The sequence below is a fragment of the Catharus ustulatus genome, chromosome 32 (genome assembly GCF_009819885.2).
Source record: "Catharus ustulatus isolate bCatUst1 chromosome 32, bCatUst1.pri.v2, whole genome shotgun sequence".
Lineage (NCBI taxonomy): Eukaryota > Metazoa > Chordata > Aves > Passeriformes > Turdidae > Catharus > Catharus ustulatus.
This window is the reverse complement of record NC_046252.1, coordinates 2599455-2614979: the sequence shown is the minus strand read 5'-3', so window position 1 is coordinate 2614979 and position 15525 is coordinate 2599455. Positions and strand designations below refer to the sequence as shown.

Here is a 15525-nt window from a genome sequence, read left to right as displayed (position 1 = left end):
CTTTGGGGGATTTGAGGAGGATTTTGGGGGTCTCATCTCTCCCCCTCCCACTCAATTCCCCTCCCCCCATTCCAATCAACACCAAACTCATTTTTGGGGATGTGGGGGAAGGGTCCAAGCGTTTATTGAGATCCCCCAAAACTGGGGAGAAGGTGGGGAAGGGGTCAAGGCCTTTATTGTGATCCCCCCGAATTTGGGGGAGGGGTTCAGGAGCTGGAGCAGACGTGGCGCTGGCGAGGGGAGGGGGCGTCCAGGAGTGGGGGGAGGGGCGTGGGGGTGACCCCCTCTTCCTCCTCTCCCTCTTCCTCCCCCTCCTCGTCCTGCCCCTCTCCCTCCTTGGGGGGGGCGTTGGCGGCGCTGAGCAGGGCGGGGTCTGCGGGGGGAGGGGCGGTCAGCGCCCCCAGACCCAAATTTGGGCCCCTCCCCCCCCCCTTTTTGAGCTCCCACCCCCCCTTCAAGCCCCTCCCCCCTCCCCCCACTCAGAATTTGGGTCTGGGGGCGCTGCCCCTCCCCCACCTTGGCTCGGCTCCGAGGCTCCCACGATTTCGGGCGGCTCCGAATTTTGGGGGGGCGCTGAAACGTCTGGGGGTGGGGGGAGGGGAGAAATCACCTTGAACACCCCCCCACCCAAAAAACATTCCCACCAAAATTCCCTCCAAAATCCCACCCCAAAATCCCTCCCAATCCCTCCTCAAATTCCCTGAAAATCCTCCCAAATTTCCTGAAATTCTCCCAAATTCTTCCCAAGATCCCCCCAAAATCTCCCCTAAAATCCCCCAAAATCTCCTCCCCCAATTTCCCAAAAATCTTCCCAAAACTCCCCTCCCAATCCAAAATATCCCCAAAATCTGCTCCAAAATTTCCTTAAAATCCCCCCCAAAAAATCCTCCCCCAAATCCCCAAAAATATCCAAAATCTCCCCACAGAAAATTCCCAAAAATCTGCTCCAAAATCTCCTTAAAATTCCCCAAATCCCTCCTAAACATCCTCCCCCAAAATTCCAAAAAAAATCCAAAATCCCCCAAAATACTACCCAAAAAATTCCCAAAATTCCCCCCAAAAACTCCCAAAATTCCCCCCAAAATTCCCCAAATCTGGAACCCCCCCACCCCTCCCCCTCCCCTCTCACCTGTCCCCTCCCCCTCCCCTCTCACCTGTCCCCTCCCCCTCCCCGGGGGCTCCTCCCTGGCTCCGGAGCTCCTGTCAGAGGTGGGGGAGGGGCTCAGTTGGGCGTGGCCCCTCAGGTGAGCCCGGCCCGGAGCCCCTCCCCCAATCCCAGCTCACCTGGGCGGGGCGGGGCCGGCGCGGGCCCCTCCCCCACTGCAGGTACCCCCCGAGGGTCAGCAGGGCCAGCAGCGTCCAGTTCCCGGCCACGCCCAGCACGGCCGAGGTCAGCGGGAAGTGGTACAGGAGGTACCTGGGACAGGGACAGGTGTGACACAGGTGTGATAGGGACAGGTGTGACACAGGGACAGGTGTGATACAGGTGTGTGACACTGGGACAGGTGTGTGACACTGGGACAGGTGTGATACAGGTGTGTGACACTGGGACAGGTGGGACAGGGACAGGTGTGATACAGGTGTGTGACACAGCAGGGAGTGGTACAGGAGGTACCTGGGACAGGTGGGACAGGGACAGGTGTGATACAGGTGTGTGACACAGCAGGGAGTGGGACACGAGGTACCTAGGACAGGTGGGACAGGGACAGGTGTGATATACAGGTGTGTGACACTGGGACAGGTGTGTGACACAGCAGGGAGTGGGACAGGAGGTACCTGGGACAGGTGAGACAGGTGTGTGCCAGGTGAGACACTGGGACAGGTGTGATAGGGACAGGTGTGTGACACTGGGACAGGTGTGTGATACAGGTGAGACACTGGGACAGGTGTGACACAGGTGTGATAGGGACAGGTGAGACACAGGTGTGGGGGTACCTGAGGCCGCTGAAGTGAGGGAGGGGCAGGTGTGACACAGGTGTGACACAGGTGTGACACAGGTGTGTGACACAGGGACAGGTGTGGGGGTACCTGAGGCTGCTGAAGTGAGGGAGGGGCAGGTGTGACACAGGTGAGACACAGGTGTTGCACAGGTAGGACAGGAGTGATACAGGTGTGTGATACAGGTGTGTGACACAGGTGTGGGGGTACCTGAGGCCGCTGAAGTGAGGGAGGGGTGGGTGTGACACAGGTGTGACACAGGTGTGTGACACAGGTGTGGGGGTACCTGAGGCCGCTGAAGTGAGGGAGGGGCAGCTGTGACACAGGTGTGACACAGGTATGACACAGGTGTGTGACACAGGTGTGTGACACAGGTGTGTGACACAGGTGTGTGACACAGGTGTGGGGGTACCTGAGGCCGCTGAAGTGTGCGTGCACGCGCAGCCGCGCCCCGTAGAGCTGCACCCGCCGGCTGCGAACCTCCACGAACGCCCCCACGGTCGGGGTGTACTGGGGGGACCCCAAAAACATCCCGTGAGACCAGCAAAACACCCCAAAAATAACCTCAAAATCCCAAAAAATATCCCAAAAACATCTCACTGAGATGCCCCGAACACCCCAAAACCAACCAAAAATACCCCAAAAACATCCCACTGAGACCACCAAAACACCCCAAAAACAACAAAACATACCCCAAAAAAGAACCCAAAAACATCCCACTGAGACCAGCAAAACGCACAAAAAACAACAAAAAATAGCCCAAAACCACCCCAAAATTATCCCAAAAATATCGCAAAAATAACCCAAAAATACCCCAAAAACAACCCAAAAAATATCCCATAACCCCCCCAGACCCCCTAAATCCCCCCCAGACCCCATAAACCCCCCCAGTCTCACGGGGTCCTCGCGGTAGCGCCCCAGCAGCTCCAGCTCCAGGGTCTGGCTCTGCTCGGTGAAGCCGCTGAGGAGGAGCCCGGCGAAGGCCGCGGTGTGCAGAGCGCGGAGCAGCCGCGAGCGGTAATGGAGCATGGCCTGGGGGCGGGGCACGAGGGGTTAATGGGGCTGGAGCATGGAGCTGAACCCCAAACCTGAACCCAAACCCACCCCAAATGGAGCATGGCCTGGGGGGGCACGAGGGGTTAACGGGGCTGGAGCATGGAGCTGAACCCCAAACCTGAACCCAAACCCACCCCAAATGGAGCATGGCCTGGGGGCGGGGCACGAGGGGTTAATGGGGCTGGGGCATGGAGCTGAACCCCAAACCCCAATCCACCCCAAATGGAGCATGGCCTGGGGGGGCACAAGGGGTTAATGGGGCTGGGCCACGGAGCCACCCCACCCCAGAGACCCACCCCAAATCCACCCAAACCCACCACCCCGAACCCCAAACCCAAACCCAAACCCAGAGACCCACTCCAAATCCACCCAGACCCACCACCCCAAACCCCAAACCCACAGACCCACCCCAAATCCACCCAGACCCACCACCCCGAACCCCAAACCCAAACCCACAGACCCACCCCAAATCCACCCAGACCCACCACCCCGAACCCCAAACCCAAACCCAAACCCAGAGACCCACTCCAAATCCACCCAGACCCACCACCCCGAACCCCAAACCCAAACCCACAGACCCACCCCAAATCCACCCAGACCCACCATCCCGAACCCCAAACCCCAAACCCACAGACCCACCCCAAATCCACCCAGACCCACCACCCCAAACCCCAAACCCACAGACCCACCCCAAATCCACCCAGACCCACCACCCCGAACCCCAAACCCAAACCCACAGACCCACCCCAAATCCACCAACCCAAACCGAGACCCACGGAGCCACAGAGCTGAACCCCAAACCCGAACCCCAAATCACCCCAAATCCAAACCCCAAACCTACAGACCCGAACCCCAAACCCCAAATCCACTCAAAACCCACAAAACCAAACCCCAGACCCACGGACCCACCAACCTGAACCCCAAACCCGAACCCACACAAACCCGAACCCCAAACCCACCCCCAAATCCCACCAACCTGACCCCCAAACCCACCCCAAACCCACAGACCCACCCCAAACCCACCCCAAACCCACAGACCCACCCCAAACCCACCCCAAAATCCACTCAAACTCCACAAACCCAAACCCACAGACCCACCCCAAATCCACTCAAACCCCACCAACCCAAACCCCAAACCCTCCTGACCAATCTGGCAGCCGTGGCCAGGGGCCAATCCCAAATCCCAAACCCCAAACCCCCAATCCCAAACCCCAATCCCAAATTCCCAAACCCCCCTGACCGATCTGGCGGCCGTGGCCAGGGGCCACTCCCAAATCCCCAATCCCCAAATCCTAAATCCGAGACCCCAAACCCAAATCTCCCATCCCAAACCCCCCTGACCGATCTGGCGGCCGTGGCCAGGGGCTCAGCTGTCCCAAATCCCAAACCCCAAATCCCCAAATCCCAAATCCCCAAATCCCCAATCCCAAACCCCAATCCCAAATTCCCAAACCCCCCTGACCGATCTGGCGGCCGTGGCCAGGGTTTTGCCGCCGCTGCCGTAGCAGGTCAGGGTCACCATGAACATCCCCAGCTCGCGATTCACCGGCGACTCCGGCAGCTCCAGCTCCAGCGAGATCCGGTACAGCTGCCCGTAGAGCAGCACCTGGGGGACACCTGGGTACAGCTGGGGCACCTGGGGACACCTGGGGGCACACCTGGATACACCTGGGACACACCTGGGGACACCTGGATACACCTGGGATACACCTGGGGCACCTGGATATACCTGGGGACACCTGGGACACACCTGGGGACAGCTGGGGGAGCTGGGACACACCTGGATACACCTGGGGCACACCTGGATACACCTGGGGCACCTGGATACACTTGGGGACAGCTGGGGCACCTGGGGACACACCTGGATACACCTGGGGCACACCTGGATATACCTGGGGCACCTGGGGCACAGCTGGGGCACACCTGGATATACCTGGGACATAGCTGGGGACACCTGGGACACACCTAGATACACCTGGGGGAGCTGGGCACAGCTGGGGACACCTGGATACACCTGGGGCACACCTGGATACACCTGGGACACACCTGGATATACCTGGGGCACACCTGTACACACCTGGACACACCTGGGACAGCAGGGCAGGGACACACCTGGGGCACACCTGGATATACCTGGATACACCTGGGACAGCTGGGCAGGGACACACCTGGGTGTCCAGGTGCACCTGGGTGTGGCTGGGAACACTTGGGACACACCTGGGTGGGGCAGGAGCCACACCCAGCAGGGCTGGGACACCTGGGAGGGGCCGGGATTCACCTGGGGCAGGTGTGGAGCCCAACCCCCACACTCCCCCCGTGTTTTTAGGACCACACCCAACCCCAAATCCCTCCCAATTTCGGGATATTTGGGCCCCAAATCCCCCCCACATTTTTGGGGTATTTTAGCCCCCCATCCCCCCACATTTTTGGGGTATTTCAGCCCCCCATCCCCCCACATTTTTGGGGTGTTTTGGAGCCCCTCCCCAGCCCCAGCCCCCCCAAAATTTGGGATTTTGGGACCTTCTCGCGGTGCTCCCCCAGCAGGGACACGTTGGCCGAGGGGAAGGAGCAGAGCTCGGGGCCGGGGCGGTCACAGTCCGACCTGGGGGGGGAAATTTGGTGTCAGGGGGGCAAAACTGGGGTCCAACCTCCCCCCAAAACCTCACCTGGCCCAGGTGTGCTCAGGGAAAACAACAGGAATTTTTTTTAGATTTTTTTAAGGATTATTTTAGGGTCACTCATCGCAAATTTCCTATTTAGACACCCCCCAAAAATCCCTGGAGTCCCCAGACACACCTGAGCCCCCCAAAACACCCCCAGATCCACCTGAGCCCCCCCAAAAACCCCCCCAGACACACCTGAAACCCCCAAACCCCCCCCAGACACACCTGGACCCCCCAAACCCCCTCCACAAACACACCTGAGCCCCCCCAGACACACCTGAGCCCCCCAAAACCCCACCCCCAGACACACCTGAGACCCCCCAAAAATCCCCCAGACACACCTGAGCCCCCAAAATCCCCCCGAACACACCTGAGCCTCTCCAGACACACCTGAGCCCCCAAAACCCATCTCTGGACCCACCTGAGCCCCCCTGCCCCACCTGCCCCAGGTGCCCAATTCCAATCTTGCCCGTACAAGAGGACAGGTCCCCCACCCCCTCGTACTCACCTGAAGCCCAGGTGTGCCCCCCATCCCTGTACTCACCTGAATCCCAGGAGCACTCACCTGAATCCCAGGGGTGCAGGGCTCCCCCAGGAGCACTCACCTGAAGCCCAGGTGTGCCCCCCATCCCTGCACTCACCTGAAAATCCCAGGTGCAGCGGCCTCACCACGGCGGCCGCGGGCAGGTAGGCCCAGTCCCCCATTCCCACACTCACCTGAAGCCCAGGTGTGTCCCCCATCCCTGCACTCACCTGAAGCCCAGGTGTACAGGGTTCCCCCACACTCACCTGAAGCCCAGGTGTGTCCCACACTCACGTGAATCCCAGGGGTGCAGGGCTCCCCCAGGTGCACTCACCTGAATCCCAGGGTTCCCCCCACACTCACCTGAATCCCAGGAGCACTCACCTGAAGCCCAGGTGTGCCCCCCATTCCCACACTCACCTGAAGCCCAGGTGTACAGGGCTCCCCCCACACTTACCTGAAGCTCAGGTGTGCCCCCCATCCGTGCACTCACCTGAATCCCAGGTACACTCACCTGAAGCCCAGGTGCAGCGGCCTCACCACGGCTGCCGCGGGCAGGTAGGCCCAGTCCCCCATTCCCACACTCACCTGAATCCCAGGGATACAGGGCTCCCCCAGGTACACTCACCTGAATCCCAGGTGTGCCCCCAGGTGCACTCACCTGAATCCCAGGTGTGCCCCCCATTCCCACACTCACCTGAATCCCAGGTGTGCCCCAGGTGCACTCACCTGAACCCCAGGTGCAGCGGCCTCACCATAGCTGCCATGGGCAGGTAGGCCCAGTCCCCCATTCCCACACTCACCTGAATCCCAGGTGTGCCCCAGGAGCACTCACCTGAACCCCAGGTGCAGCGGTCTCACCATAGTTGCCATGGGCAGGTAGGCCCAGTCCCCCATCCCTGCACTCACCTGAAGCCCAGATGTGCCCCAGGAGCACTCACCTGAATCCCAGGTGCAGGGGTCTCACCACACTCACCCGAATCCCAGGTGTGCAGGGTTCCCCCAGGAGCACTTACCTGAATCCCAGGTACACTCACCTGAATCCCAGGTGTGCCCCCCATTCCCACACTCACCTGAAGCCCAGGTGTACAGGGCTCCCCCAGGTGCACTCACCTGAAGCCCAGGTGTGCCCCACATCACCTGAATCCCAGGTGTGCCCCCCATCCCTGCACTCACCTGAAGCCCAGATGTGCCCCAGGTGCACTCACCTGAACCCCAGGTGCAGCGGCCTCACCACGGCTGCCATGGGCAGGTAGGCCCAGTCCCCCATTCCCACACTCACCTGAAGCCCAGGTGCAGCGGCCTCACTACACTCACCTGAATCCCAGGAGTACAGGGCTCCCCCAGGTGCACTCACCTGAATCCCAGGTGCAGCGGCCTCACCACGGCGGCCGCGGGCAGGTAGGCCCAGTAGAAGGAGCCATACAGGAACAGCGAGGCCCAGAGCAGCAGCAGCGCCAGGCTGAGCCCCAGCCCCGCCCGCAGCAGCGCCCGCCGCAGCACCTGAGCGCCCCGCAGCACCGGAACCGCCCAGGGCAGCCCCGGGGGCGGCGCCGAGACCCCCGGAGCCATCGCGGGCGGGGGGAGCGAGAGGGAACCCCATGGGGGGGAGGAGCTGCGGGGAGGGGACGGGGAGGGGTCAGGGGGAGGGGAGGGAGCGGCTCGGCACCGCCCCCACCCTCCCAAAAAAACGAGTGCCCCCCCGTCCTGAAATCTGGGGGAGGAACCCAAAATTCCCGACCCTAAAATTTATGGGAACTCCAAAATTCCCACCCCTGTCCCAAAATTTGGGGGGGGAACCCAAAATTCCCGACCCTAAAATTTATGGGAACCCCAAAATTTCCTCACCCAACCCAAAAATTCCCGACCCCGAAATTTATGGGAATCCCAAAATTCTCTCCCAAAATTTACGGGGGTGGAAATCCTAAAATCAACGAGGGAACCCCAAAATTCACAACTCCGACATTTGTGGGAAGCCCAAAAATTCCCACCCCTATCCCAAAAATTTAGGAGGGGAAACCCTAAAATCGATGGGAGATTCCCAAAATTTCCTCCCCCAACCCAAAATTATCGACCCCGAAATTAACGGGAACCCAAAAATTCCATCCCCTGTCCCAAAATTTAGGCGGAAAACTCCTAAAATCGATGGGGGAACCCCAAAATTCCCGACCCCGACACTAAAATTCATGGAAACCCCAAAATTCCCGACCCTAAAATTCATGGAAACCCCAAAATTTCCTCCCGAATCCCAAATTCCGGAGCCCGAAATTAACGGGAACCCAAAATTCCCACCCCTGCCCCAAAAATTTAGGGGAGGAAACCCTAAAATCGACGGTAGAACCCCAAAATTCACAATCCCGGAATTTGTGGGAACTCCAAAATTCCCTCCCCCAACCCAGAATTCCCGACCCTGTCCCAAAATTTAGGGGGGGAAACCCAAAATTCCCGACCCCGAAATTTACGGGAACCCAAAAATTCCACCCCCTGTCCTAAAATTTAGGCGGAAAACTCCTAAAATCGATGGGGGATCCCCAAAATTTCCTCTCCCAACCCAAAATTCCCGACCCCGACCCCGAAATTTATGGGAACCGCGAAATTCCCGACCCTAAAATTCAGGGAAACCCCAAAATTTCCTCCCGAATCCCAAATTCCCGAGCCCGAAATTAACGGGAACCCCAAAATTCCAACCCCTGCCCCAAAATTTAACAGGGGGAAACCCTAAAATCGATGGGGGAACCCCAAAATTCCTGACCCTGAAATTTATGGAAACCCCAAAATTTCCTCACCCAACCCAAAATTCCCGACCCTGTCCCAAAATTTTGGGGGGGGACCCAAAATTCACAATCCCGAAATTTCCTCCCCCAACCCAAAAATTCCCGACCCCGAAATTTATGGGAACCCCGAAATTCCAGCCCCTGTCCCAAAATTTAGAGGTGAGGGAAACTCTAAAATCGATGGGGGAACCCAAAATTTCCTCCCCCAACTCAAAATTCCCGACCCCGAAATTAACGGGAACCCAAAAATTCCCAGCCCTGTCCCGAAATTTGGGGGGGAATCCCAAAATTCATAATCCCGGAATTTATGGGAACTCCAAAATTCCCTCCCCCAACCCAAAATTCCAACCCGTGTCCCAAAATTTAGGGGGGGAAACCCAGAATTCCCGACCCCGAAATTAACGGGAACCCAAAAATTCCAACCCCTGTCCCAAAATTTAAGGGGGAAAAACCCAAAAATCTCTGGGTACCCCAAAATTCACAATCCCGGAATTTATGGGAACCCCAAAATTCCCACCCCCAACCCCAAATTTTGTGGGAGATTCCCAAAATTCCCCTCCCCCAGCCCGAAATTTGGAGGAAATCCCAAAATTTATCGGGAACTTTCCAAAGCTCTGGGCCCGCCCCAGAATTGCCTCAGAATCCCTGCGGGATTCCCAAAATCCCAGGAGGATTCCCAAACTTTTTTTGGGCATTCCCGAAATTCCTTCCCCAGCCCCGAAATCGCGGGGGGAACGCGAGGTTTTGGGGTGCCAGGGAGGATTTTTGGGAAATTTTTGGGGCCTTTTTGGGGCGATTTTGGGCAATTTTGGGGATTTCGGGGCTCCCGAGAGGGATTTGGGGGAGTTTAGGGAGAATTTTGGGGTGGTTTTTTGGGATTTCGAGGTCCCAGAGGGGGATTTGAGGAAGATTTGGGGGGATTTTAGGGGTTCCGGAGGGGTTTTGGGGGGGCCCTGAGGAGATTTTGGGCCAATTTTTGGAGTTGCGGTGAAAATTTTCGGGGTCCCGGAGGAGATTCTGAGGTAATTTTTGTGGATGTGAGATTTCTCAGGGGGATTTTTGGGGTTTTTGGGGGTCCCGAATGCGATTCCGGCGGTTTTTGAGGTGAATTTTGGGGTTTTGGGGTGGATTTTTGGGATAATTTCGGGGTTTTTGGGTCCCTTACCGAATGTCGGCGCCTCTCGCTTCCCGCCACGCCCTGGCCACGCCCCCGGCCCCGCCACTTCCGGCTGCAAGCCCCACCCACGCCTTACCTGATTGGTCAATCCATCCTTAACCCCGCCCCTCATTTAACTCAGCTCTTCATTGGCTCCGCCCACTGCGACGCCCCGCCCCCAGCCCCGCCCACTGCGGCCCCGCCGGGCCCCGCCCCGTTCCCTTGGCAACAGGGGGGGGATTTTTTAATTTTTATTTCTTTTTTTAATTTTTTTTTAATATATTTTTTCGAGGGGGGAATTTCAGGGGTTTTTGGTGAATTTTGGGGATTTTTTTTAGCGGGGCTGAGGATGCTCCTTGAGGGCATAGCGGGGTCCTGAGGGGGTTTTGGGGGGGGTCGGGGGAAGATTTGGGGGATTTTGGGGAATTTTGGGGGCTCCAGGGGAACATTTGGGGCAATTGGGGGCGGGGCTGGGGGGGGGTGGGGGGTAAAATTTTGGGGGGGGTCTCCTTAACCTCACCCCTCCCCCCCTGCACCCCCTCCCCATTTTTTTGGGGGGGGAGGGGCGGGGTTTTAAAGCCCCCCCAAAATTGGGGAGGGGGGAAGGAGGGGGTGAAGTGGGGGAGGGGCAAGGGCGTGGCCCCCTCCCCTCCCCACCCCCGCCGGCCCCGCCCCCTCCGAGCATCGCCGGGACCGGAGCGGCCGCGGGTCCTGCACAGGTGGGGGAGGGGCGGGGAGGATTTGGGGGGTCCTAGGGGGTGGGGGAGGGGACTGGGGGGGAGAAGGGGGGCGGAAATCCCGGGAAATTTGGGGGGGATTTGGGGAAAACGGGGGAGGGAGGGGAGATGGGGGAGGGAATTTGGGGTCCTGGGGGGGTTTGGGGGGGTCCTGGGGATGAAAATTTGGGGGCGATTTTGGGGATCCGGGGGAAGATTTTGGGGGGGTCAGAATGGGGGGGGGCGGAAATTTGGGGGGGAAGAGGAGGGGAGGATCGGGGAGGGAATTTGGGGGGGGGGATTTGGGGTGCAGGGGCTGAAATTTGGGATTTTTGGGGGGATCCGGGATGGGGTTTTGGGGTGTGGGGAGGAAATTCGAGCTGGGGTTGAGGGGAGGATCCTGGGGGGAAATTTTGGGGTCCTGGGGGGGATTTTGGGGGAGGAAATGGAGGAGGAGGGGGAGGAGCTCGAAGGGAAATGGGGATGAAAATTTGGGATTTTGGGGGGGAATTTTGTAGGAGGGAAATTTGGGATTTTGGAGGAGGATTTGAGGGGGCTGAAATGCCATTTTTCCTCAGGGATTTTTGGGTGGATTTTTATTATGGGGTATTTTTAATTTTTTTTTTTTTTTTTTTTTTAAGTTTTTGGGTACTGAGGTTTTTGGTTCTTTGTGAGGATCCCAAATTTTATGTTGGGGGGGGATTAATTTGGGTTTTTTGGGGAAGGATTTTAGGGGAGAATTTTTTTTTTTTAGGGAGGGGGAAACATCGCATTTATGGGAGATTTTTTTGGGGGAAAGGGCGGAATTTTGGGGGGAGTTTTGAGGATTTTGGGGGTTTTTGGTTTTGAGGGGGGTTCCCAAATTTGGGGGTGCCCCCGCAGCCCCCCCATGAAGGGCGAGCCCCCCCCCAGCAGCACCCTGAGCGTGGGCCAGGCCCGGAAAATGGTGGAGCAGCTGAAGATCGAGGCCAGCCTCTGCCGGGTCAAGGTCCGGGGGAAAATGGGGATTTTGGGGGGGGGGTCAAATAAATTTCGGGGTGAAATGGAAATTTTGGGGTGCAAAACGGAGATTTAGGGGGGCAGAAGGAGGATTGGGAGGGGTTATGGGGGGGTTTGGGGGGGGATTTGGGGGTAAATAGGGATTTAAATAGGATTTCAGGGGAATAAAAATGGGAAATGAGGCTGGGGTTAGGGAGTAAAATGGGATTTGAGGATGTTTTATGGGAGTTTGGGGGTAAAGAAAGGGAATTTTGGGGGTGGAAATGGGATTTGGGGGGATTTAAATGGGATTTGAGGGGTTAAACAGAGATTTGGGGGGGTAAAAAGGGATTTGGGAGGGGCTGGGAAGGAAGGGCAGGATTTGGGATTCCAGGGGTGGATTTTAGGAATTCAGGGTTGGATTTTGGGATTCAGGGGGTGTTTGGGGGAGCTCCAGGTGCAGTTTTGGGGTTTCCAGGTGTGGTTTTGGGGTCCCTGACCCTGTGTTGCCCCAGCCCAGGTGCCCAAGGGAGGGATTTGGGATCTCTAGGGGTGGATTTGAGGATTCTGGAGGGGATTTGAGGGTTCCAGAGTTGAATTTGGGGATTTCAGGAGTTGAATTTGGGGTTTGAGGGGTTGAATTTGGGATTTGAGGGGTTTAATTTGGCGTTTCAGGAGTGGGTTTGGGATTTCAAGGCTGGATTTAGGGATTCAGGGCCTGGGTTTGGCATTTTCAGTGGCTTGGGTGAATTTTAGGGGTGTTTCTTGTGGTTCCAAAGGGTATTTTCGTGGCTTCAGTGGCGTTTTTTGGGGTTCCAGATTGGTTTTGGGATTTCCAGGTCGAATTTGGGGTTCCAGGAGCATTTTTGGGCATCCTGGGTGCATTTTTTTGCCGTTTCCAGGTGGTTTTTTAGCATTTCAGAGTTGAATTCTGTGTTCCAGGGGTGAAGATTTGTGCTCAGGGAGGGATTTACGAATTCCAGGGGTGTTTTGCTGAATCCCAGGGACATTCCAGGGGTCCCTGAGCCCGTTCTCCCCCATCCAGGTGTCCAAGGCAGCCGCAGAACTCCTGAGTTACTGCGAGGCTCACGCCTGCGAGGATCCCCTGCTCACCCCCGTCCCCACCTCTGAAAATCCCTTCCGCGAGAAGAAATTCTTCTGCGCCCTCCTCTGATCCCCCTCGACATTTTGGGGGACCCCTCCTCAATTTTCAGGCCACCCCCATAAAAAATTAGGGCCGATTTCACCCCGGGAATGAGGCGGAGATGAGGGGGGTGGGGACAATTTGGGGGTTTTTGGGTCCACCCAGAGCTGGGAACTCCCCCCTAAATTTGGGACCCTCCCCAAAAAAAAGCCTTGGGGGGATCCCAGCTCAGAAGTGGGGGGGGTTTGAGGGCTTCAAGGCTGGACTCAGGGAAGGTTCTGGAATAGGGGAAGGGGGAGAGTCCCCCTCTAAAATCACCCCAGGGTTCCCCTCCCCCATCGGTCCCCTCCTCAAAATGGGGACCCCCCTCAAACTTCGGGACACACCCAAAAATTAATCTCTCACCTCTCCCCATGACAAATTCTGGGGGTTCCCCTCCCTCAGCACCAACCCCCACCCAAATTTCGGCTCTAAGGGACCCCCTGGGGGGTTAAAGGGAGGGTTCCCCCAATTTCGGGGTGTTCCCCCCCCCAAATAAACACTTGGCGGCACAGACAGGGTCGGGACTCTTCTTTGGGGGTCCCGAGAGAAATGGGATTTGGGAGGATGGGGGTTTCACAAAAATTAAGGTGGGAGGAAGAGAAATTTGGGATGGGGATTTGGGGGGTGGGAGATGTGGGGGGGAAGTGGGGATGGGGAGTGGGCACAGAGAGGAATTTGGGGTCTGGGGGAAGAAAAAGGGGAGGAAGGGGAAGGAGGAAAAGGGGGAACAATAACAGGGAAGAGGAGGAAAAAGAAGAAATGAGGATGAAGAGAAAAAGAAAGAAGAACTCAGACCCCTCAGGGCCCCACACCCAACATGGCGGCGCCCATACCTTCCTCTGGGCGCCGCCATGACACCCGCGCATGCGCCCTGCGCCCCCGCCAGCTTCAAAACCGCGCCTCCCAGCACCCAAAATGGCGGCGCGCGGCGCGGCCTCCCCGCCCGCTTCCAAAATGGCGGCGAGAGGGAAAAGGGGCGCACGGGGGTCTCTGGGGACGCCCCCGGCCCACGCGGGAGCCCCTCCCTGACGCGGGACCCCCCAAAAGATTCGTGGTGGGCGGGGGAGCCGCGCCCCGTCCATCCCCCCCTTACCCGCCACGTCATCGCCGGCAGCATCCAAGAAGCGGCGCCCACAGCCCTCCCTGGTTGCCACGGCAACCGAGCCCAGGCCTGAGGCCTCAGCGCGGGCCCGGGCTGCGCAGAAAGATAATTCAGTCATTAAATCTTTAATTCAGGACATTAATTGATCATTTATGAGCTGCGCTTTGTCTTGAAGACACTGCGGCTCCACAATGGCCTCAGAAACAGGCGCAGAGCCGGGTCTGGCTCCCCAGTCAGGCCCAAGGGGTAAAACCAGGCCCAGGCCCCCAAACCCGGCCTAGCTCCCCTAAAACTGTCTCAGCTTTGCAGTTTGGGCTGGGTTTAAGCCCCCAAGCCAGGTTTAAACCCAAAACCCAGACCCAAATCTGGGTTCAACCTCCAAAATCAGCACCAGGACTGAGTTTAAACCCTCAGCTTCCTCTAAATCCAGTTTAACCCCTGAAACTGAATTTCAATCCTCCCTGATCTAATTTTAAACTTCCCAACCTGGTTTGAACCCCTCCAACCTGGTCTTACCCAACTTTAACCCCCCCCAGACCGAGTTTAACCCCCTAAGCAAAATTTTAACCCCCCAGACCAAATTTCAGCCTCTCCCAAACCCGATTTAAACCCAGTTTTAATCCCATAAACCTTGTTCAAACCGCCCCAACTCAGATTCAATCGCCCCAAACTGGGTTTAAACCCCCCCATCCCAAACCTCATTTAAACCCAGTTTAACCCCTTTAATCCCAATTTTAATCCCCAAAAACACCACCCGAGGCCGCCCTGGGCTCAAGCGAATTTTCTTTATTTCTAAAAAGGGACAAAACCGCCCGACACGGCCTGGGGGGAGGGGGCAGGGGGGGGTCAGGGCCGCCCCTCCCCCACCTCGGGGGGTGGCAGCGGCCGAATTTGGGATTTTTTTTTTTTTTTTTTTTTTGTGATTTTCGACCCCCAAAAAGGAAGAAACGACCACCAAAAAGAGGAGAAACAGGGAGAAAACCGGCGGGGGGAGGGGCGGGAAGGATCCCCAAAAACCAGGAAAAAAAAAGGGAATTTTTAAATGGATTTTTGTGGTTGGGTTGGGTTTGGTTTTTTTTTTTTTTAGATTTTTTTTGGGGTGTTTTTGTTTTATTTGAAAAAGGACCCAGAAAGCTCCGAAAGCGGCGCCCTCCCCCAGCCCAAAAAATCCCAAATTTGGGGTTTTTTTGGGGGGGTTTCTCGTGCTGGGGGATGGGGAAAGGGGGGGAAGGGGGAGGGAGGAGGGAAAATCCCCAAAATGCCAAAGAACAACGGAAAAAAAACCCCAAAGAACAAAACTTCTAAAGGAAAAAAAAAACCCATAAAAATAAAATAATAAAAAACCCAAATTCCCCTGAAAATGTCCCCAAAATTCCCCAATTCTCCCCCCAAATTAAAGGAATAAAATCCCCATTATTAGAGGCTTCATTAAT

General features: G+C 57.1%; 2 protein-coding genes across 2 annotated transcripts; one reads left to right on the top strand and one right to left on the bottom strand.

Moving 5' to 3' along the window:
- Positions 1 to 100: 100 nt before the first annotated feature.
- On the bottom strand, positions 101 to 10207 carry BSCL2 (BSCL2 lipid droplet biogenesis associated, seipin). Its single transcript, XM_033083654.2, has 10 exons — positions 10120 to 10207; positions 7538 to 7795; positions 5515 to 5596; positions 4457 to 4600; positions 2836 to 2970; positions 2351 to 2448; positions 1285 to 1417; positions 1155 to 1200; positions 517 to 582; positions 101 to 373 (listed from the first exon to the last, which is right to left on the bottom strand). The coding sequence occupies exons 2-10, from the start codon at positions 7750 to 7752 to the stop codon at positions 207 to 209; spliced, it is 1086 nt and encodes a 361-aa protein (XP_032939545.1). The 5' UTR covers positions 7753 to 7795; positions 10120 to 10207; the 3' UTR covers positions 101 to 206.
- A 548-nt stretch (positions 10208 to 10755) lies between these two features.
- On the top strand, positions 10756 to 13501 carry GNG3 (G protein subunit gamma 3). The gene is made up of 3 exons (XM_033083510.2): positions 10756 to 10829; positions 11709 to 11814; positions 12850 to 13501. Exons 2-3 carry the CDS (start codon positions 11716 to 11718, stop codon positions 12976 to 12978), a joined length of 228 nt encoding a protein of 75 aa, XP_032939401.1. The 5' UTR covers positions 10756 to 10829; positions 11709 to 11715; the 3' UTR covers positions 12979 to 13501.
- Positions 13502 to 15525: the final 2024 nt, after the last annotated feature.